Genomic DNA, 22,105 nt, shown 5'->3' with positions numbered 1-22,105 from the left:
TTCTAAGCAATTATAAACTTCATTATGCTCAGTTAATGTATTCTAGTTGATCTTTGTGATAACTCTGTTAATTAGAATATACTAGAAATTTTATATTTTCAAGACAGGATGTGAATAACAAGTAAAAGTGGATGAATGAAATTTGAACTATATTTAGTGCAACCCTACTTGTTGGGCTACCTAATATGGCTATGGTGTGATAAAACAGCAGCAGGGAAGGGTAAAGTTATGGTGCAAATTTAGAACCATGTATATATAATATATGGTTAGCTAACTAGAAACAGACTTATACATTTCTCTAAATATAAAATATTTTCCTATGGTGATAGTCTTGTCTTCTCACAAGGGAATGTCTATTGAGTGTGTCCCCTGAAAGTTTGTGTTGTAATCTTATTCCTCAACACAGCCGTGTTGGAGGGGGCTTAGTGGGAGGATTTTGGTTCGCTGGGGTGGAGCCCTATGAACAGATTAATGCTTTCTTTTTTTTTAATATTTATTTTTTGTAGTTGTAGTTGGACACAATAACTTTTATTATTATTATTTTTTTATATGTGGTGCTGAGGATTGAACCCAGGGCCTTGCACTAGCGAGGTAAGTGCTCACCGCTGAGCCACAACTCCAGCCCCCAGATTAATGCTTTCTATGCAGGAATTTTTTAGCTAACACAGAAGTTTAGTCCCCTTTTCTCTATCACAGGTGCCTGCTTCCTCTTGTTTTTCTCTAATGAGATAAAGCAGCATATGACCCTAACTAGATATAGCCAGCCCTCTGGTTTTTCAAGCCTCTAGAACCATGAGGCAAAATAACACTTTTCCTTCATAAATTACCCAGTGTCAGCTGGGCCTGAAGGTGCACACTCATAATACCAGCAACTTGGGAGGCTGAGACAGGAGGATCACAAGTTGAAGGTCAGTCTCAGCAACTTTGAGACTTTGTCTCAAAATAAAAAAGGCTGGGGATATAGCTCAGTGGTAAAGCATCCTTGGGTTGAATCCCTAAAAAATAAAAATTAAAAAACCCCACCAAAAAACCCTACCCAATCGAGTATTCTGCTATAGTAACAGCAAACAGAGGATAAGTATGCCTCTATTCAAAATTTTTCCCCATCCGCTACTTCCACCTGACCCTGTACATTTGTAGACCCTAGATGGTGCTTAATAAATGTTTTGATGAACAACAGGCATGGTATCATATCATATCATTTTCAAGATAAAAATAGCCATATATAAGCCCTGACAGAAGGTCCACTCCTCTTTGTATCTTCAAAATGACTTCAAGACTTTTGTTATTTAAAGCAGTCTCATGTCTGATTATAACATTAAGTATGAATGTACTTGATTTATGACAGTAAATAGAAACAATTGTTACTAATTGTGAAATTATAATTTAGGAGATTGAAATAGCAAATTAGATTGGAGAAAATTATTCTTTATTGAAAAATACCAATAATACTGACAGACTTCAAAAGCAATTCACGCTTCCAGAATACAAAGTACTTAATACATTTTTTTTCAAACCTGTTTGTATTTCAAACAAAGTTAACATTTTTGTAAATCAAATTTGATAATCTGACTAAAAAATATTTTCCAGCTTTATTATTAAAGGAGCTGCACATCTTTATAGTAGGGCCATCAGGTGGGCAGGAGCACAGCGATAGAATGCACCTGGGACTTCACAGCCTTCTACAGCGATATTTCCCACAACTTTGCTGCTGGAAACAAAAATACTGCACGAGACAGCTGCCCTCCAGGGTCAGAGGGTCTCAAGACAGCGTGTCAAAAGACAGCCAGGTATTCTTAAAATTCACAGACTTATCATTTAAGATTGCTTTTTAAGAAAAATTTTTAAGAATGCCATAGTGATTTAACATCATCCAATGACTGAATTAAAAAAAACTATAATGAACGAAATGAACTGTTACCATCAAAACGGTCTTTGCTGAGCTGTAATAATTCTAGGCTTTTTAGATGCAAAAAAATTAACATATATGCAAGTTTAATTTGAAACCACACAAATTATGTATGTAGGCTCAGATAGTAGCAGTGTTCACTTTAACCACTAATAGCTTAACTGGAACAGCCACCTATTTATTCCACCAGCTGGGATAGCAGCACCAAAGTCTTCTAAAATTCTTTATGTATAAATCTTAAGTTATTATCCAAGTTCCATTCTTTGCATGCTCCAATTCTCATTATTTAACATAAAAGCAACAGGATTTGGAGAGTTACTTTTTGCTGTATTAAAACAGTTATACAGCGTCTTGTACTGTCAAAAAGCAAAATACTGTGAACAGCAGCCTTCTTCACAGCTCTAACCCTGAAGCTGCCAAGCATTCACTGCTTGTGTCAGCAGTGGTATTTCCACAGTAAAATAGCAGAAACTAAAAAATTATGGCACAATGGATTTCTGAATTCTTTTATCTACCATTGGTCCTGGGGCTTGGTACCTTCCCCTTGTAGACTATATATCTGCTGATTATTCCAGAATCATCTTTAATGGAGCAAAGGCATCAGGTCATATAGCGGGTAATTGCTCTCAGAGCGTACAGGAGTTCTGCTTGCATCCTAGCTTCTATAAGAAGCAGATTAACATGAACCTGAATACAAAATACAACATCATATAAGAGAGGGTTATAAACATTCAGGTTTTCAGTGACTAATAATCAAATACCAAAAATAAGTACAGTTGTCCCTTGGTACCCATGAGGTATTGGTTTCAGGACTTCCCTTGGATACCAAAATCCTTAGATACTCAAGTTTCTCATATGAAATGGCACAGTATTTGCATATAACCTCCCATATACTGCAAATCATCTCTATATTGCTTATAATAAAATGTAAATGCTATGTAAATAGTTTACACTGTATCATCTAGGAAATAAGAAAAATATGTACATATTCAATACAATGCAAAGTTTTGTTTTTTTTTTTAATATTTGCACAATTACCTGAATCCACAGATGTGGAACCTACAGATGTGCTGGGCTAACTGTACATTTTCTATATAACTTTGAAGCCTTGTTTATTGAACAGAATATCAATTTCTCAAAACAAAAGCTATCTGATATTCTTTTTAGATAGATGTTTTGAGCTTTCATCTATATTTGATCATACCTCTTCTTGAATGTTTGTTGTAGTTCAAAAACTCTAGATACTGCTCTATCAGAATACCACTATTCCCTGCCACATCATTAATTTCTATAAAGATGTTTCAAAAAAACCCAGACATTTCTACCTATACACAATTAAAAAGAGCTCATGCAAAATAGTCTTCTTTCTCCTAAGTTGTGACAGCTATTCCATTGCTTCTGAGAATAGGCAGCCCACCTGTCGTCTTGTCTGTATTTTATCTCTCACCATCATGGGTTTCCCTTGCAAGGGGAACCTGAGACAGCTGTCCTAGAATGCTGTTCTTTGAGTTGGTAGAACCAAGGGAGAGGGTTTGAGAGCTATTAGGTTATGTGAAAGAGTGTAAGAATACTGATAAGTTACAGAGTAATAAGCCACAACAGGCACATACCTTCTCAGAGTGCTTGAACTGCCTCCAGAAGCTATCATACATTCTTTTGGTAACCTTTTCAGGAGTGCAAACAACAGTTTTGATATAAACTTTAAAGCTACGATCCAACAGCTGGTTAATTTCACCATAGTCATAGTCATCATATCTGTTAAAAAAGAGTTAACAATATTTTCAACATATAGTCTATTTTCTTTTTACAGAAAATAAATGCTATATTCTTTATTTTGTGTGGTACAAGGATGCTTTACTACTGAGCTACATACAGAGCCCTTTAATTTAATTCCATTTATTTTTTTTGAGATAGAGTCTCACTAAGTTGCCAAGTCTGATCTCAAACTTGCAATTTCCTGCCTCAGCCCCTGAAGTAGCTGAGATTACAGGGTGAGCCAGCATGCCCAGCTACATGGTATATTATTTTCCCTTCTTTCTTCAGGCAGCAGTTCCCTTAAATGAGATAGCTTTACAATGTTTACTTGGGGGTCAACTGGTGAGTATGAAGGTAAAAAGTGAAAAACTTATTGCCCAAACAAATCATTCCTAAAATTTAAGAATATTAACACTGTAGCACTGGGTCCAAAGAAAAGGGTATATTTACAATCATGAACAAGTAATTACACTACGGGTAACCAATTCTGAGAACACAGCTTAGAAAAACTGCTGAAATTTTAAAAATTAATCAATTAGGCCATGTTGGCACAATTATATTTTATAAAAACTGCAGTTTCTGGGGTTAGATGAGAAAAAAGGCAGTGAGGGTGGGTGGAGCAGGAAGAGTGGTCTATATATGGTCTCACAGTGTCTACATTTAGGAAAGGCTGGCTTACTTTAAGGCAAGATGGTTGCATGCACTACTGTCTGCTTTTCCCTATTTGGAGTCCAGATCACAAAAGTACTGAACTTGCCTATTGGGTTTTCAGTGGAAAAGGGAGAAAGTTCTTGACAAAGCCTGTCCTACAGCCATTCAGGAAACCAAAGTCAAATCTGGCCACTGATTAGTGGAAGTTAGTTTAAAACTCATCATATGTGTCTTAAATGCCCAAGTAGTTTAAAATAAAGTAAAAGGTTTTTGACCAGAATCACTGATAAAATGAATAGCAACAGAATGCTGTTTTTTTTTTTTTTTTTTTTTTGCTAAAATAACCAGAAAGCAATGCAGCAAGGAGTGTGTGAGTGAGGGAAGGTAGTAAATAATGGCTGCATTTTGTACACACCACAATGTGCTAAAAACCTAACAATGAGGACGTGAATTTTCCATTGTGATGAAGTTTTACAGGAACAGGTACTCTTCAGAAGGCACTTGAGAACAGCTGGAGGGGCAATACAAAGGTACTGAGTTGCCAGAAGGTAACAATATGAGTGTGGCAGAAGATAAAAGATGACACAGAAAGACAAAGATGCTCAGTGACAAACTGCCTCTTTTCATCTATGTTCAACTTGTTTGCCTTCCCCTTTCTTGCAGGCAGCAGTCATTTAATTCTTGTCAATATCTCTGAACTCTCCCCCTTGCCTCACTAGAAGAGAGGGGAAAAACTAAGCTGCAATAATGGGGTTCCCTGAAGCACAGATTACCGGACGAGGGGATGATCTTGAGTATATGTGCCTGTGTGTGCTCTAAGAACCTGAATAATTTAGCCTAGAGGGAAATACCTCTTTATAAACACAAGAAAACAGACTAACCGTATTCCAAACATGCAGTGAATATAGTTCCAAATAGCCCGTCTAAGCATTGAGGTATCAACGTCTTTGTGCATTGCCATTGTATTATAAGTAAGATTGTAAGCAATGTGAAATTTTTCATCGATCAACTGTCCCACATCTGGATAAAGGCGATTTACCAATGAATAACCATGGTCTTCCCAGCAATAGTCCTAAACATAGGGAATAGAATTAACATGAATAATTAAAATGTGGCCAAATACAGCTCTGTGAGATCACTGGTAGCTGGAATCTACTACCTTCATCCCTCACTCTGAGCTTCACTTGTACTCCAGTCCAAGGATTTCAATTCCATACTATAACACGCATGAGGTTATACTTTCTAACTTAGCAAGGTAAGAACTGAGGGAGACTTGTCCCCTTACACACAGGCACTGATTTCCAGTTTTCTCTTTCTGACTTTTCACTGAGCCCCAGACACAGCCCAGCTTGAGAGTTCTCTTTCATTTCTTATCACTACAGCCATCCAAATGGTTTTCAAAGTTTAGGAATTTCTTTCTTTCTTTTGTAACACTGGGGATTAAACCTAGCTAGGCAAGTGCTCTATCACTGAGCTACATCCCCAGCCCTTTTTGAGACAGGATCTAAGTTGTCCAGGCTGGCCTCAAATTTGTGATCCTTCTGCCTCAATCTCTTGGTAGCTGGGATTACAGACATGTGCTACCATGCCTGGCTAATTTTGTGAACTTCTAATTTAATATGTCCATCACTGATTCCTTCTCTACCTTCAGTCTTTTAGCTTTATTAACTGAGTCTCTTAGTTTTCCTACATAAAATCTCCTTGCCTTTATTTCTACCTCAAACAAAACTTAGTAAGCCCCTACTATTCTATGTTGACATTATGCCATCACTTTGGTCAAAATCTACAACCCCCATTTAATCTACTATAAACTGTTCTGGCATTTAAGGCATACCTGATTAATTTTAACATCACTAATATAGAAGTTTGAATTATTGCTGAAGCTCACAGTAGTTCAGTCTCCTTATGATTCCTTTCCTTACTCTATATACCGAAATCTAAGCTCAGTTCTTTCCTATTCTTCTCTGATTACAATGCTTTTATATTTTTATTTTTTGGTGCTGGGGACTGAATCCAGGGCATTGTGCATGCTAAGTGAGAACTCTACCACTAAGTGCTGCCCTTGTTTTTTGGCCACACAAATCCTTCAAATGCTCATTTCCCTTCACAAAAATTTTCAGCCTGAAATTATTTCTTCAATTTCTAACCTATTATATTTCATGACACAGTTTAACTATCAAGTACAAATTCTTTAACTCTTCTTTATGCCTAAGTTTTCTCCCTTTCCCTTTAACCAAATATGAAAAAATAATAGTTCTTTCATAATTCTGGCAAAATATCTATTATTTAACACTGGCCCCTAATGATAATTGGGAAAGTTGTATCAACTCATATGAATTAAATATTTACCTATGTAAACTAAATATTTAAGCAATACTATACGATATACACTTAAACTACATATGACTCTACTGATGAATTAGAAATAGTCTTATACAATTAGAGTACAGAATAAGTATTTGCTAATTGATGATTCTCAACTTTTATTCTGGAACTAGAGGATATAGCTTCTGTTGTTCGTGAGATACTGCTTGCATGGCACTTAGCATACTTCTCAAATCTAGGTTGCTTTTTCTTTTAAGTCATGCTAAAATATTTCTAACCACTCACATGCATACAAGCTATAATTTTACCTGGACACGAAATGTTGGGACATGCATCCCATGTCTAGAGAAATCCTTATAGCCATAACTAGTATCCTCAAAGTGACGAGAGACATCTCTTGCTGGTGTAACTTCTTCATCATCTGAAACGATTTTTAAAGTCATGGAAAGCTTTTCAGAAACAGGATACTTGAAATTCATTTTTCCCATAACAAAAGTGAAAATAAGAAAACCAGTTCTATGTCACTGAGTAACCCATATCAACCAAAATGAAATCTTAATAAAAAGAAGTACCTTACTTACCAGTAAACTGAATATAGTAAAAGAAGATACTCCATTATAAAGTAAATATTCATAGTTGAATTCTACATGCCTTTTATTCTGTAATGGACCCCACTTTCCCTGTGTCCCCATCCCAATTTATAGACTTTAGGTTCTCCTTAATATGTGTTCAGACTTGGGAGGCTGAGACAGGAAGATCATAAGTTCAAAGCTAGCCTCAGCAACTAGGCCAGGCCCTTAGCAACTTGACCCTATCTCAAAAAGGGCTAGGGTGCAGTGTTTCAGCACCCCTTGATTCAATCCCTGGTATCCACCCCTCCCCCAAATGTGTTCAAGGTAGAATGCTGTTTTGGATAATCTTTAAGGTGATAATAACGACTATGAAGATAAGCTATGCTCTAAAATTTAGTACTTGACTATTTTTTATTAAACATTAACACTATACAGTATGATGAAAATGATGAAACTAAAGGTCCTGTGAGTTGACATTTTTATAATGCTTCCCGCATTGCCCCTAAGTTCTTTTTTGATCATCATGTTAAGGAGTTGATGAGATTAGTTTTAACAAAACAGTATTTTATGATGACCACAACTCTACACCTTTAGGCATAAATAGAAACAAAAATATCCCCTCAAGGAAAAACAAGCCAGTACCCAACCTCCCTTTATACAAAGACACACTCTTTCCCCCCACTCTTTGATTGTCAAATATATTTGAGACAGTTTTTGGACATATTCTTTTTCAGATGATCTAAGTTAGAAATACTGCTGTTTTTCACTTATAAATTTTTTTTTAAGTTGCCTGCTTTAAAAATTCTAAGTAGGACTACATATGCAATATCCTCTCCAAAATGACAAAAATATATTTGGATTGATGTTTTAAAACTAACCTAAATTCTTTAAATAAAAAAGGTGGGTTTGCAATATTGTGTAGTAGTTGCTCTTACCTGAGGAGAAGACACACATGCTCTCTCTCTTCTCTATTTCAAATCGTGAAGCCATCTCTTCCTGACTGGCCTCTTCTTCGTCTCTACATTCCTGTAACTGCTTCATCTTTTCCATGAGGGCTTCAACCTCAAAGAAGGATTCACTTACCTGAAAAGAGAACACGATATTGTATACATCAGACACAGAATGAAATTCATGTATTTTATTAAGTCTGTTTCAAAAGACCATCAAAATATAGGAAAATACATTCTTAAAATAATATCCCTACTATTTATACTCCTGTGAAAATGAAAATTTAACACTACTTGTCAATTTAAAACAATGAATATTTTATAGTTAACTTCTACTTGCTAAGTCAGTTAAATGTTAAAGTGGTTTCCTATCAACTGTATACTGCATATATTGTCAACATGTCTATCATCTTTAAAATAATAACTATTCTATGTATACAATGTATCTATTAAAATGAAACATGTCCTCCCATGGCTGGAGTTGGATGGGTCCTAACCATAAGGGGTAGCCAAGATTTATATTTCTAAACCCTACTATATCTTTACTATAAAAGCTAGATCAAATCTACAGAATATATATTTTACAGAATGGATATAAAAGAAGTTTTAAAATCTCAAATCTCAATTTTCAAATACAAATTAATCTTTCCCCCTTTATGATTTCATTTCTTTTGCCAGGAATGTTCTTAAGACCTCCTATTTTACAGGGCAAGGTGGCGCATGCCTATAATTCTAGCAGCTCACAAGGCTGAGACAGGAAAACTGCAATTTCAAAGCCAGCCTCAGCAACTTAGCAAGGCCCTAAGCAATTTAGTGAGACCCTGTCTAAAAATAAAAAATAAAAAGGGCTAGGGATGTGGTTCAATGGTTAAGCACCCCTGGGTTCAATCCTTAGTACCAAAAAAACCAAAACAACAACAAAACACCATCCCACCAAAAACCAAAACTCCTGTTTTTTTACTCTTTTCCTAGCTTCAACCTATTGGTTCTTTTGGTGTCAGCTTAATATGATTCTTGTAACTATCTACCTCCTGCCCCACAATCCCTAATTATTGTCACACAGCATTCTGCTCTTTCCTTCAAAGTACCAATCTTAACTTCTATCAACATGATACTGATCCAGAGCCTGATTCCCCCATGACCAAACCGTCATAAGGCTAATAGACCTACCTGTTTAATTTACTGGTATATTCAGAGCCTATGCAACACCTGGTATACAGTAGAAACTCTAGAAATATTTGTTGGAGAATGACTGTCAAGGCAATTCTATATTACGAGAGACTATCTTTATATCTTCATATGATCCAGTTATACCAAAATATCCTATACTAAGCCTTTCTAGTAATTCCATGGTGGATGTACCTCTGTGATGATACTAACTCTTTTGGCACACACACTTCCATTATTATTCTTAAGGTCAATAATCAAACAAAAAAGGGCCAAAAAAGATTAGGTTTCTTAATAGAATGACTCGAAGTTAAAATACACACGCAAGCACATACACATATTTTAAGACCTCTCTCAATTCACATTACTTCTCATTGTATTAATTTACTTATTTTACCAGTTTTCCTCTAAGATAAAGAGCCCAAACCTTAAGTATTCTTAGGAAAAACAATTCTGACTTATTTATTTTTTAGTACATGGGGACTGAACCTAAGGTAGCTTTACCACCGAGCTACATCCCCAGACCTTTTTTTTGAGACGGCATCTTGCTCAATTGCTGAAACTGGCCTGACTTGTGATTCTCCTACCTCCTACCCCTGGAGTCTCTGGGATTACAGATGTGTGCCACTGTAGCTGGCAGGAAGGAAATTTTTTGACAAATTGTCAAGAGGAAAAGGAAACAAAGTCTGTTTCTTTTTGCTTCTTAACTAATTTGTTGATAGAGGTAAAAAAATTTTTTAAAAATTATGGCATTCATTTTAATGTTGAAATATTAATAATGTATATAGAATTTCTTTTTATTTGCTTTTTACTATTTGTATCTGAAGAGCTGAATCAGATATCTCAAATGCACTTGGAGAACAAGCTATATGGGCTCATTGTCAAGTGCCATCAGTATGAGCTTATATACCTTTTAAAAGGATCCAACTTAAAACATGGGAATGGGAAGCATATCTATTAGATAAATAAAAGCTTTTATTTTTTCACTCTAACCTATTATGGCTTTTAATAGATAACTAGAAATAATACAGTCATTTTTCTTCAGTCTTGTACTAAATTATTGATAAGGAAGGACGACAATCAACGCCAAGCATCCTAGAAACTGAAATACTCTCTCTTGGATCCTCTTATAACTTCCAAGCTGTGATAAACAGTCAGTGACCATATACACACCTACAGCATGGACTCAGGTAGCTCAATGGAGAGTGAAACTGACTGTCTTGGACCTTTATTAGAATAGAACTGTGATCAATCTTAGGAAAATTATATTCCTTCATGTGCTAATTTCACTCTGATAAATACCAAGCACTCTCTACTAGCTACTTTACTTCCTTAGAGATATTTAATCTAAACCTCACATTTGTTTTTTACCTTTATTTAAACATGAAAGAACTGAGGCTCAGAGAGGTTTGATAATTTTCCCAAAGTCAAATATGTAAATCACAGGCAGTTTAACATACCTAAATTTCTTTAAAAAGAATAAAACAACTGAGAAAATGTGTGCAGTGGGTTCAGATAACTGTGATGCTACTTCTGTGATTTCTCTTTTGAAGCATAAAGTAAAACCTTGCTTTTTAATTATGGCTAAAGAATGCAGAGAGAATTTTGACCAACTGTATATAAGAACTAAAATTTACTTATAGAAAATTAAACATTCTGTTTCAAAGGAATAAGAAAGCAAAATATGACAGAAGAGAAGGAATAGAGGTGAAAGCATTTTAACAAATTTATATTCATTGGATACCACCTTCTGTATCTATGCAAAACTAAACATGAAAAGGAATTTTAAAGGGAGAAATTTCCAAATCAAAGATGATTAAATCTTCTAAAAGATGAACATTTAAAAAAGCCATTTGGTTTCTGTTACAGAAAAGGGAAGAAAAGGATCTGATTGGCACTAGCAAATCTCCACCACCAGGCCACACTATTTTCGGCCTCCCCTCATCTCACTGCTGTAGCCGTTTGACATTAGCTGACCCTACAGAGGTAAAAACTATTGGCTTCTGACACTAAAATTATTTGAGTGTCATCTCCTAGAGGTGTTTAGTTTTGACATATCCCTTAGAGCTCTGACTAGTGGTGGACATTTGGAGGCAGTAAATAAATTCATACTTAATGAATGAATAAGTATAGGGGTCTAATATCTTTATAGACTTAACAGGATGGATTGTCCAAGGAACCAAATAAAAATAACAATTACAGTGATTATTAGTATTATTACAATCTCATAACAAATAATAGACACTTACTGAAATATTTCCTGCTGAGTTGACCTGCATTTCATCCACATTGTGATTGCCATTTGTAATGTCACAGATGCAATAGTTACTAACAGAAGGAGGTCTGAATGTGTGGCCACCATCACAATGAATTTCTGGACTGATTCCACAGCCAAATGTGAATGAAGCAAGAGAATGATAGTGTGTAAGAAGAACAACTGCATGGACCAGTTCCGCAAGAGACCAACTGTGCTCTTCAGCTTTTAAAAGCCCCTTGGGGGAAAAAGAGAGAGGACATATTTTTATACCTGGGTGTGGTATTGATGAAGATATATAGTTCACCTTAGTATTTAATCTATTGAAAACAGGATTACAAGAAATCTAGTAAACATGTAAAACCCATGATTTGATAATTTTTATGAAAATGTATCCATGAATACAGCTTAATGTGTCTGTTAGTAACATGTTCATCATTATTTTGATTTTTTGAAATACTGACTTTAAAAGGTAATCAAATGCATTTTGCTTAAAAGTAACTGCTATATTTCTTTTTTCAATTTTTTAGTTGTAGATGGACACAATATATTTATTTTTAAATAAATAAACCTCACACATGCTAGACAAGTGCTCTACCACTGAGCTACAACCCCAGCTCAAGTTGCTGTACTTTAAGTGTAGGATTATGAATGAATTACTGTGTTTTTACTTCAAATGTAATAAATCTGAGCTTAGAATAGAAGCTACTGTGTGAATATCTTTTTGTTTATTATCAGGCCTTCTCAAAGAATTTTTAGGATAACAGCTTGAACAACTAGACTCTCAATATTCCTAAATCATCAAGTTATATTTATTTATTTACTTACTTATTATATATAGTACATAGGATTGAACCCAGGGGTGATTTACCATTGAGCTACATCTCCACCTTTTAATTTTATTATTTAAAAAATTTTTGGTTTTAGTTATGGATGATAGTAGAGTATAATTTGACTTATTTATACAAATATGGAATACATCGTATTCTAATTAGGATCTCAGTCTTGTGGTTGTACTTGATGTGGAGATTACTGTGGTGTATTCATATATGTACATAGGAAAGTTATGTCAGAAAGTTATGCCACTGTATTTCCTTTTCCTTTCCTCCTTCCCTTTCCTTCATTCCCCTTTGTTTAATCTATTAAACTTCTATTTTTCCCCTCCCCACCTTGTTGTGCGTTAGCATTCATATATGAGAGAGAACATTCAACCTTTGGTTTTTTGGGATTGGCTTATTTAGCTTAGCATAATAGTCTCCAGATCCACTCATTTTCTGGCAAATGTCATTAAGCCATTCTTTTTTATGGGCAAGTAATATTCCATTGTGTAAACACTAAATTTTCTTTTCCATTCATCTGCTGTAGGGCACCTATGTTGGTTCCATAGTTTAGCTGTTGAGAACTGAGCTGCTTTAAATATTGATGTGGTTGTGTCACTGTAGTATGCTGTTTTAAGTCTCACTGGGTCAAATGGTGGTTCTATTCTAAGTTTTCTAAGGAATCTCCATACTGCTTTCCAAAGTAGTTGCACCAATTTGCTGTCCCATCAGCAATGTATGAGTGAACCCTTTCCCACATCCTTGCCAACATTTATTATTACTTGTATTCCTGATTGTTGCCATTCTGACTGGAGTAACATGAAATCTCAATTAGTTTTCATTTGTATTTCTCCAATTGCTAGAGATGTTGAACATTTTTTTCATATATTTGTTGACCATTCATATTTCTTCTTCTGTGATGTGTCTATTCAGTTCCTTTGCCAATTTATTAATTGGGTTATTTGGTTTTTTGGTGTTAAGTTTTTTGCTTTCTTTATATCCTTTTTATTTTTTTGATAGGGTCTCCCTAAATTGCCCAGGCTGGCTCTGAATTTGTGATATTCCTACCTTAGACTCCCGAGTAGCTGGAATTACAGGCATGCACCATTATGCCCAGTTTGTGTTTGAAATATTTTGATGTCATATTCTATAACTGTTATAGATGTCTTTCAATTTTCAGTAACTCCTACTCTTATCAAAAGATTAAAATTTTTAATTATGTCAAGGGGAAAGGGAAAAGGATGAATAGCAGCAGCACAGGACAATGCTATTTATTATTCTGTATAATATAGTAATGGTATCATGACATTATCCATTTGTGAAAATCCACAGAAGTGTTCAACATCAAGAGTGAACACTAGACTAGTGTGAACTATGGATTTTAGCTAATAACAATATATCAGATGGTTCATCAGTCACAAAAAATGTACCACACACTGGGCATGGTGACTCATGCCTATAATCCTAGTGGCTCAAGAGGCTGAGGCAGGAGGGTTGCAAGTTCAAAGCTAGCCTCAGCAACGTAGCAAGATGCTAAGCAACTTTATGAGACCCTGTCTGAAACTAAAATATTAGGGGAAAAAAAAAAGCTAGGGATGTGTTATGTATCCCTGGGTTCAATCCCCAGCACCAAACAAATAAAAAAAAATGCATCACATAAATCCTAGATGTTAATAATAGGAGAAAAATGTGTGTCTGTGGGAGGGGGTTAAGGAGGTAGAAAATGAGAACTCCTGTGCAATTTTACTGGAAACTAAAACTGCTCTGAAAAATAGAATCTTTAAAAAAATATATAAATGATGCTCAAGATTTATTACTTCACTACATACCTCAATGTGTTCTTTGGTAATAAGCCAAGGTCTGTGGGCTAATACTTTGTTGAGTTCTCCTAAATTCTGTAGTTTTTGAGGAGCATTTTCTAAACCATTGAGCCACTTGGGGTCTCCACCAACATGAAGAAAATCATTTACATGCAGGTTCACTAAGTAGGAGCACTGATGTCTTGCTGCAGCCTTAAGGAAAAATGAAAAGGTACTCTAATTACAGATGTTAAAACCTTTTTTTAAAAACATTTTTAATTTTTTGGAAGTAGTTGGAAACAATACCTTTATTTTTTAATTTTTATGTGGTGCTGAGGATCGAACCCAGGGCTTCGCATGTGCTTAATGAGCGCTCTACTGCTGAGCCACCATCCCAGCCTCAAATGTTAAAACCTTGAACTAGTACCAATCTATTTTCCTTAGAACATGCAAAATAGCTAATTTTTTTTTTTTTTTTTTTTAGTATTGGGGATTGAACTCAGGAACGCTCAGCCACTGAGCCACATCCCTAGCCCTATTTTGTATTTTATTTAGAGACACGGTCTCATTGAGTTGCTTAGCACCTCAAAGTTGCTGAGGCTGGTTTTGAACTCTCAATCCTCCTGCCTCAGCATCCGGAGCCACTGAGATTATAGGCGTGCACCACCAAGCCCGGATTAAGTTTTTGATTAGTATGGTTTCACAACTTTCCATGAACTAGAAATGTTTTCACATAAACATTTAAAAATTTCAAATACACCACAGAAAATACCTCAAGAATAGTCTAAGAACAAAATATCTGATAAAAATATCTGAACTGTAAAAATTGTACCTATATGTCAACTTTCAGAACCACAAAATAATAAGAAACTTCAATTAAGTTGTCAACCATAAAATGACACAATAGTATTTACAAACTAAACAGGATTATCATCACTTATGCCAATCATAACTGTATATAATAATAAAATAGATCTTGTGTTCTATTTTATTCTTTAAGTGAGAATAGCTTTCAGTATCATATAAATAAATGGCATAATTTTTGTTATACTTGAGACCATACTTATTTAAAAACAAAAACAACCAGAAACTACCTAATAGGAATCCTATCATAAGTCAAAATATAAGTACTTATCCCCGTGTTTAAAGCATTAACTATCTCTTAAAGAGATTAATAAAAGCAGGCAGAAAAGTTTTTTCACCTAATTTTTACATACCATTATTCCAATGTAGTGCCGATAATGTAGGGGTAATGGCCCATCCATTTGCAGTAGATAGTGTTGAGTTTTTAAGAAACTTTCTAAATATTGTGGGTGGAAAACCATCACTAATGTAATGTTATCCAAACGACCCAAAGCAGCAAAAGAATCTGCAAATAAAGCATGCATTTGTGTGTCTTCACTCCCCACTTGGAGAATCTGTATAAATAAATGAGAGGAATACCATGGTTACATAAATTGTAAATTTCATATTAAAATTTGACTTAAGAGGGGGATTAATAATTTAAACTCAAATGGTAGCAAAAAACAGAAGAATAAACTGTCACATTATACAGGAGGGGATAAACAACAAAGGCTGAACATTAAAGGCCATCTAGATTGGCTGCTTTATCAAAGTTGCAGAACTTGCAAATACACCACCTACTCTAACTCAATTTAAGGAGAACCACAATTAACCAATAGCAAACAATTCTTATGAAAATAAAGCACAGTTGCTTTTACATACATAGAATTAAAGACCCAATCTAGTGGTCATACCAGCCTATGGAGATGGTCAGGATCAAGTAACTCAGTTTATAGGCAAACCTAAGCAAGATCTACATATAAGCAGGTGGAGTATTATTAGTTTTAAAAACAAAAACAAAACAAACAAACAAAACCTAACCAGTCTATATATACTTTGGCTTTGCTTGATTAAATATGGGTATTAAAAAAGCATCATGATATATTAGAAATCAGTATGACTACATCAGCTTCTTATTTAAAAAAATATTTTTAGATGTAGATGGACACAATACCTTTATTTTTTTAATGTGATGCTGGGGATCAAACTCAGTGCCTCCTGAGTGCTAGGCAAGTGCTCCACCACTAAGTCACAACTCCAGCCCTACATCAGCTTTTTCTAATCCCATAGATTCACTGCCAAAGCATGATTAACTGTTATCAGTGCTGTTTAAAACATGTTGTTGACCAACAGTTGTTCAGATGCCAAGAAGAGGGTCATAAAAACATTCCTTAAAAGCACACAATTCACTACTTACTTTCACAAACAACATACCTCCTTTTCTGGGATGAATCTGCTTGGTCCGTGTCCTAGTGGTCGAGGAATTTTAATTCCAAGTTCCTAGAAAAGAAAATTACACCATCTCAGGCTTCCAGCAGTAAACAACATGAACTAAAGACACAGGAATGGGAGGGAAAACAACCAGCTGAACAGAGACAGGCTTGTCGTGGTGGTTTGTTTTCCTGTCTATATATACACACCAACTCTTCTGTTCGCATCACATAGCTAGCAACAACCTATAATATGACTCTTGACTAAAAACAATAAAACCTGTTTCGCTAAAACCAGAGTTTTGCATAAAGTACTTGGCAGAAAGTCTAGAACAGAAAGTTCAGCACATAGCAGCCAACCCTGTGGGCTGTCAGTGATACAAAATAAGACCAATGTGTTTGTACATCCAAAACTCAACCAAAATGTCAATCCCTACACATCTTGTCAGGAAACATAAAAGTAATACCTTCAGACAGATGTCTTAAACAGGAAGATGTGTAATCATTAATCTATAATAACATCTCACAATAAGGATAGAAATATTATAAGAAATAAAAACCAGTTGAATTCGCAAAATAGAAAGTACTATCAGCCATGTTTTCTTTGTGGTTGAATAAAACAATTTCAGAGAACTTTATTTTGTTTCTCAGTTTGCTTTAAAATTGATTTTTATTTATAGGATGTTATCAATTTCACTTGTATTGTAGAACAGCTCAACTAATCATGAATAAATGGTTTCCTACCTTTTTACATAGTCAATCTAAATTCTATACTTTCTATTGACAGTGTAGAGTGGCTACAAAAACTGACAATCTTACTATTAGGACTTCCTTTATTTTTCCAATATGGTGTACTTACAGAAACAAAATGATAATAAAAATTTCTTTTTTTTTTTTTTTTGGTGGGGGAAAAGACTATATCTAGTCAATCTAGTGTCATTAAAAATGTTTTAGAATTTATACAACTAAAGATTAACCCTTGCTTATAAAATCAACAATATTATTTCTATATTCTCCTTACTACTTCCAAAGATTCATGATATAAACCAAATACTTTCTTCTTCTTATTATTATTTTTTTCAATACTGGGGATTGAACCCAGGGCTTTGTGCATGCTAGGCAAGTACTCTACAGAGTTACTCCCCAGCTCTGTATTTTGTTTTCTTTTGGGACAGGTCTCTTTAAATTGCCTAGACTGACATTAAACTTTGGATCTTCCTGAAGCCTCCCAATGAGCTGGAATTATAGGTGTAAGCCTCCAGATCCATCCAGATACTTTCATCTTAAAGAAAAATGGGAGTAGGCAGAGAGGACATATGCTAGCAATTCAAGAAATATGGTCTAGGTGAATGAAAATCTTTGAGCAGAATGGATTAAAAAAATTAGGTAAGGACAAAATTTAAGAGAATATTATGAGAAATCAAGATTTAGATTCAAAGTAGGCTATCTTGCCAATGGAATCCAATAAAACACTATATAAGTCAAATCTTACACTGGAAGTCAGGGGTTTCTTACCCTGGTTATTTAACATTTAAACTAAAGATAGTATATAATACCATTCATTAGAGGAGACATTTAATTCATTAGTCTGGCCAGGTATATGTCTCAGTTTTAATATTCTACAATAATTGCCAGAAACCCACACATCCTATTATTCAATACATTATCCTGGCATAAAGACAGACATTTATATAAAATGATGACTCTACTAGCCTTTCTAAGCTAAATCTCTGATCCTACTATATACATTTTAAACCAAATTTACTGGGTAGTGGCTAAAATCAACATTTAACCCTTCTCATTAATCTTTAAAAATTATCTTATTTGAATAAAAAGTATTTTAGGAAAATACCTGCTTCAAGGGTTTATTACTCATTTTATAACTAAGAGACATTATACTTGGAATATTAGCATATGAAAACGTGTCATTTCAAAAAGGGAAGAAATATATTATTTTCCAAATAATATTGGGACAAGTGGTTAGCCTCTCAGAAAAAAGTGAAGTTGACATCCTAAATCATATTTTATTTCACAATAAATCAGAGTTAAATGTGAAAACACAAAAACAAACAAAACATTACAGTACTAGAAGAAAACAGTGGAGAGGGTCTAAGAATGCCACAAAACCCATAAGTCATAAAATGTAAGTGTGATGACATATGAACAATGAAATGACCAAATTATGTAATGTGTATGTTCGAATATAGTAAAATGAATCCTACTTTGTAAAATTATAATGTATCAATAAAATATTCATTGACATAAAGCCAGGGGTTTCTTACCTGGGTTATTTAACATTTAAACTAAAGATAGTATATAATACCATTTAATGTCATTTTGCTTCACATGCAAAGTATATATATAAACAAAGTCAAACATGAACAGAAAGCTGGGAAAGATATTTGCAAGTCACACAGAAAAGAACTAAAACAATTTTTGGACTGCAGATTGAACTCAGGGATGCTCTACCACTGAGATCCCTAGTCTTTTTTTTTTAAATTTTGCTGAGGCTGCCTTCAAATTTGTGATCCTCCTGCCTTATTATATTATATAATATCCCTGTTATAAATAACTGAGATTACAGGTGGGTGTCACCATACCTGGCTAATTTTTTAAAAATATGTAATTAATTAATAAAAACCTTTCAGGAAACAAGTAAAGGACATCGACAGTTCAAATAAAAGAAAAGAAAAATGGCTGAAAAACTGCTCAGCATGCGCACACACACGCGCGCACACACACAAACCTGTAAATAGGAAATACCATTTTTCTTCAAAAAGATTACTTACGATTAAAACGTCTTTAACAGGTTGTGTTTTGAGAGGGAACAGAGAAACAATCATTTGGTTCTTATATATTACTGATAGGAATGTTCTGAAGTATCACACAGTACAAGGAGTATATAAATTCCTGCAACTTCTAGGGAAGGCAATTTGCAATATTGATCAAAATAACAAAGTCACATATACTTTAAATGAACAACTCCATCATAAGTGTTAACCTACAGATATACTCACATTTATGAAATGTCACATGTAAAAGGATAATCACTGAAACATTGTTTCCAATAGTATAAGACCAAAAACAACCTAAGAGTTCATCAATAGAGAACTGTTTCAGTCAAATTCAGTATAACTAATAGAATTAGCCAGCAGTACTTAACAAAAAAATGAAGCAGTTCCATTGGGTTAACTTTAAAAGATCTTAAGATATATATATATCTTAAGATATATATATATCTTAAGATATACATATATATATTTAAGATATATATATATCTTAAGATATACATATATATATTTAAGATATATATATATATATATATATATATATATATATATGAGGGGGGCAGTAAACAAAGGGCATAATATGTATATCTTTTTATTTGTAAAGAGAAAAAAAGCCTCAGAAATTCCATTTCTAGAACTTTATCCTACAAATTACATTAACAGCATATGGTAATTTTTTTTAAATGATAGCAAATTGATATCACATAGGCATCAAAACAAAGAGGTTAAATTATATTATTCTGGTCTTGTTTCAATATTAACATATTCTTTACATACGAAACTATTATAAAACAATTATTTTACAATTCCAAGAAGATGGCTATGAGTATTTCAGAAATGAGTTATTTTCTTACAGGTATGACAAGTATCTTTTCCAGTGGTCATAAGTCATTTTTGAGCCTTTTTAAATCAGTTCATCCCTTCAGCCAAATTTAGTGGCCCAACTGATACCACTGCCTCCCTTTTTCCTTTAGTCTTCAATGGCCAAGCCCCCCCTTGTCTGATTCCTTTAGAAATGACATTATTTCTGTATGTTTTAAAGTAGGATGCTAAGTCATTATCCAAAGTACATGTATGAAGACACAAACTGGTGTGAATATACTTTATATACAACCAGAGATATGAAAAATTGTGCTCTATATGTGTAATATAAATTGTAATGCATTCCACTGTCATGTAGTTAAAAAATCAATAAGAAAAATCCAAAGAATCATAAAAAAATAAAATAGGATGTTAAGAAAAACAAGCACTCTTTGGGGTGGATTATATACAATTATACAATAATTCTTGGTGTTGTGATTGTACTCATTCCTTGATGAGACACTAGCCTTGCAAGGAGCATGTAATTTATGATTAAGGCCTGGAAGAGGTATTTAGTATTCTCCAATCTTCATTTTTAAAAAAATCAATGTCTTAGACTTTTAAAAAATCAGTCTATAAGACAGGTACTACTATAATCTCCATTTTGTTCAGCTAAATGATAACAAGTCAAATTCAGCCCAGAGCCAGTATTAATGAATAGTGGAGTTGAGGGCTGAATATAGGAAGTCTGGTTCTAGAGCTGGCATCTTTAATTATTACTCTTTCAAGCCTCTCTCAGAGTTTTTGACATTTTGGAGATCCTTTTAGATATCACTCTTATTGTATGATACATTCTTGGTTTCTAAAAGTTTTGATTTTCCACTTTTGAAACATTTGTCCTATGGCAAAATAGTCATACTCTATTTTCTAGCAGGTATTTTATCAAAAAAAGCACTGCAGGTGTTCAATAAGGGGTGATTATGCCGAACTATATGCATTTTGTAACTTCCTATTTAGGTTACTTCAATATTTCTCCACCTTTTATTGTTGTTTTGTTTCTTTCCATTTTTAAATTGGTACACTACACTTGCAAATGATTGTTAGGATTATTTGTCCATCTGTAGCTGTGAGAAATGGACTCTAAGCAAATTTTGGCCAATCCAGATTCTAGAAGGCAGAACTGCAAACAGCAAATAGCCTTGCTGAAAAGCAGATGTAGATGCTAATTACAGCACAAAATTTACAGATTTGTCTGTGAAGGTGTGGTTGGAAAAACTAATATAAGAACTTAGGTCCCTTCCCCTCAACAATGCTATAATCATCTTTGAAAGAGGTAGCAACAACTTCTACCATCACACTATTGCTTCAAACCAATTTCCTCATCAATGTGTAATACTAACACATTAATTTTCAGAGTATGAAAATTCTTAGTGCCTTCTTGATAGTATCAGAGAAAGACAATGTTTGTATTATGTTGCTATATGAATCAGTGTTTGTGGACTGAAAATACAGTTCTAATAAGGTGTTTCAAATTTGTTAACGATTCACTTATGAATCTATACCAATATCCATAAGTAAAAGAATGACTGATTTGCTACAAATACAAAATAAAAGAAGTTATTGGCTTAGAGTATGTAACTTGAAAAAATAGTTGAAAAGTAAGCATATCATTATTTTTCTTTCTGTACTTGTTGCTTATTTTTCAAAACATGTCTAGAAAAAGTGTTCAAACCAAACAAAAAAAATATGTCTAGATATTATAGCATATAACTGATAATCACAATATCAATACTAATCTCATTTTAAAAATTAAAAAAGCAGTTAAGTGTTTTTTTTTTTTTTTGTTGTTGTTGTTGTTTGTTTGTTTTTGTACTCAGGATTGAACCCAGGGGCACTTGACCACTTATCCACATCCCCAGCCCTTTTTATTTTTTATTTTGAGACAGGGTCTCGCTAAGTTGCTGAGATCATAGCTTTGAATTTATGATCCTCCTGCCTCAGCCTCCCAAGCTGCTTTGATTTTAGGTGTGCACCAGTGTGCCTGG

The 22,105-nt window shown here is 34.1% G+C and overlaps 1 protein-coding gene across 3 annotated transcripts in view; it reads right to left on the bottom strand.

The window, feature by feature from the left end:
* Window positions 1-1,407: 1,407 nt before the first annotated feature.
* Sesn1 (sestrin 1) overlaps window positions 1,408-22,105 on the bottom strand; it is a 105,497-nt gene continuing 84,799 nt past the window's right edge. For 2 of the 3 annotated variants that reach the window (XM_046430254.2, XM_046430260.2), the window contains exons 2-10: window positions 16,475-16,540; window positions 15,415-15,615; window positions 14,228-14,410; window positions 11,576-11,818; window positions 8,148-8,295; window positions 6,949-7,061; window positions 5,197-5,387; window positions 3,520-3,664; window positions 1,408-2,596 (exon numbers count right to left, since the gene is read on the bottom strand). In XM_046430254.2, coding sequence (XP_046286210.1) covers window positions 2,510-2,596; window positions 3,520-3,664; window positions 5,197-5,387; window positions 6,949-7,061; window positions 8,148-8,295; window positions 11,576-11,818; window positions 14,228-14,410; window positions 15,415-15,615; window positions 16,475-16,540 — 1,377 coding nt within the window. In that variant the 3' untranslated portion in view covers window positions 1,408-2,509. The remainder of the gene's footprint in view (window positions 2,597-3,519; window positions 3,665-5,196; window positions 5,388-6,948; window positions 7,062-8,147; window positions 8,296-11,575; window positions 11,819-14,227; window positions 14,411-15,414; window positions 15,616-16,474; window positions 16,541-22,105) is intronic. The other variant, XM_046430265.2, reaches the window with a different exon arrangement.

This window comes from Marmota monax, unplaced genomic scaffold (assembly GCF_021218885.2).
Source record: "Marmota monax isolate L192 unplaced genomic scaffold, Marmota_monax_Labrador192_F-V1.1 WCK01_AAM20220418_F8-fsc00013, whole genome shotgun sequence".
Taxonomy (NCBI): Eukaryota; Metazoa; Chordata; class Mammalia; order Rodentia; family Sciuridae; genus Marmota; species Marmota monax.
The sequence above is the reverse complement of the archived record's forward strand: the minus strand, read 5'-3'. Positions and strand labels throughout refer to the sequence as shown.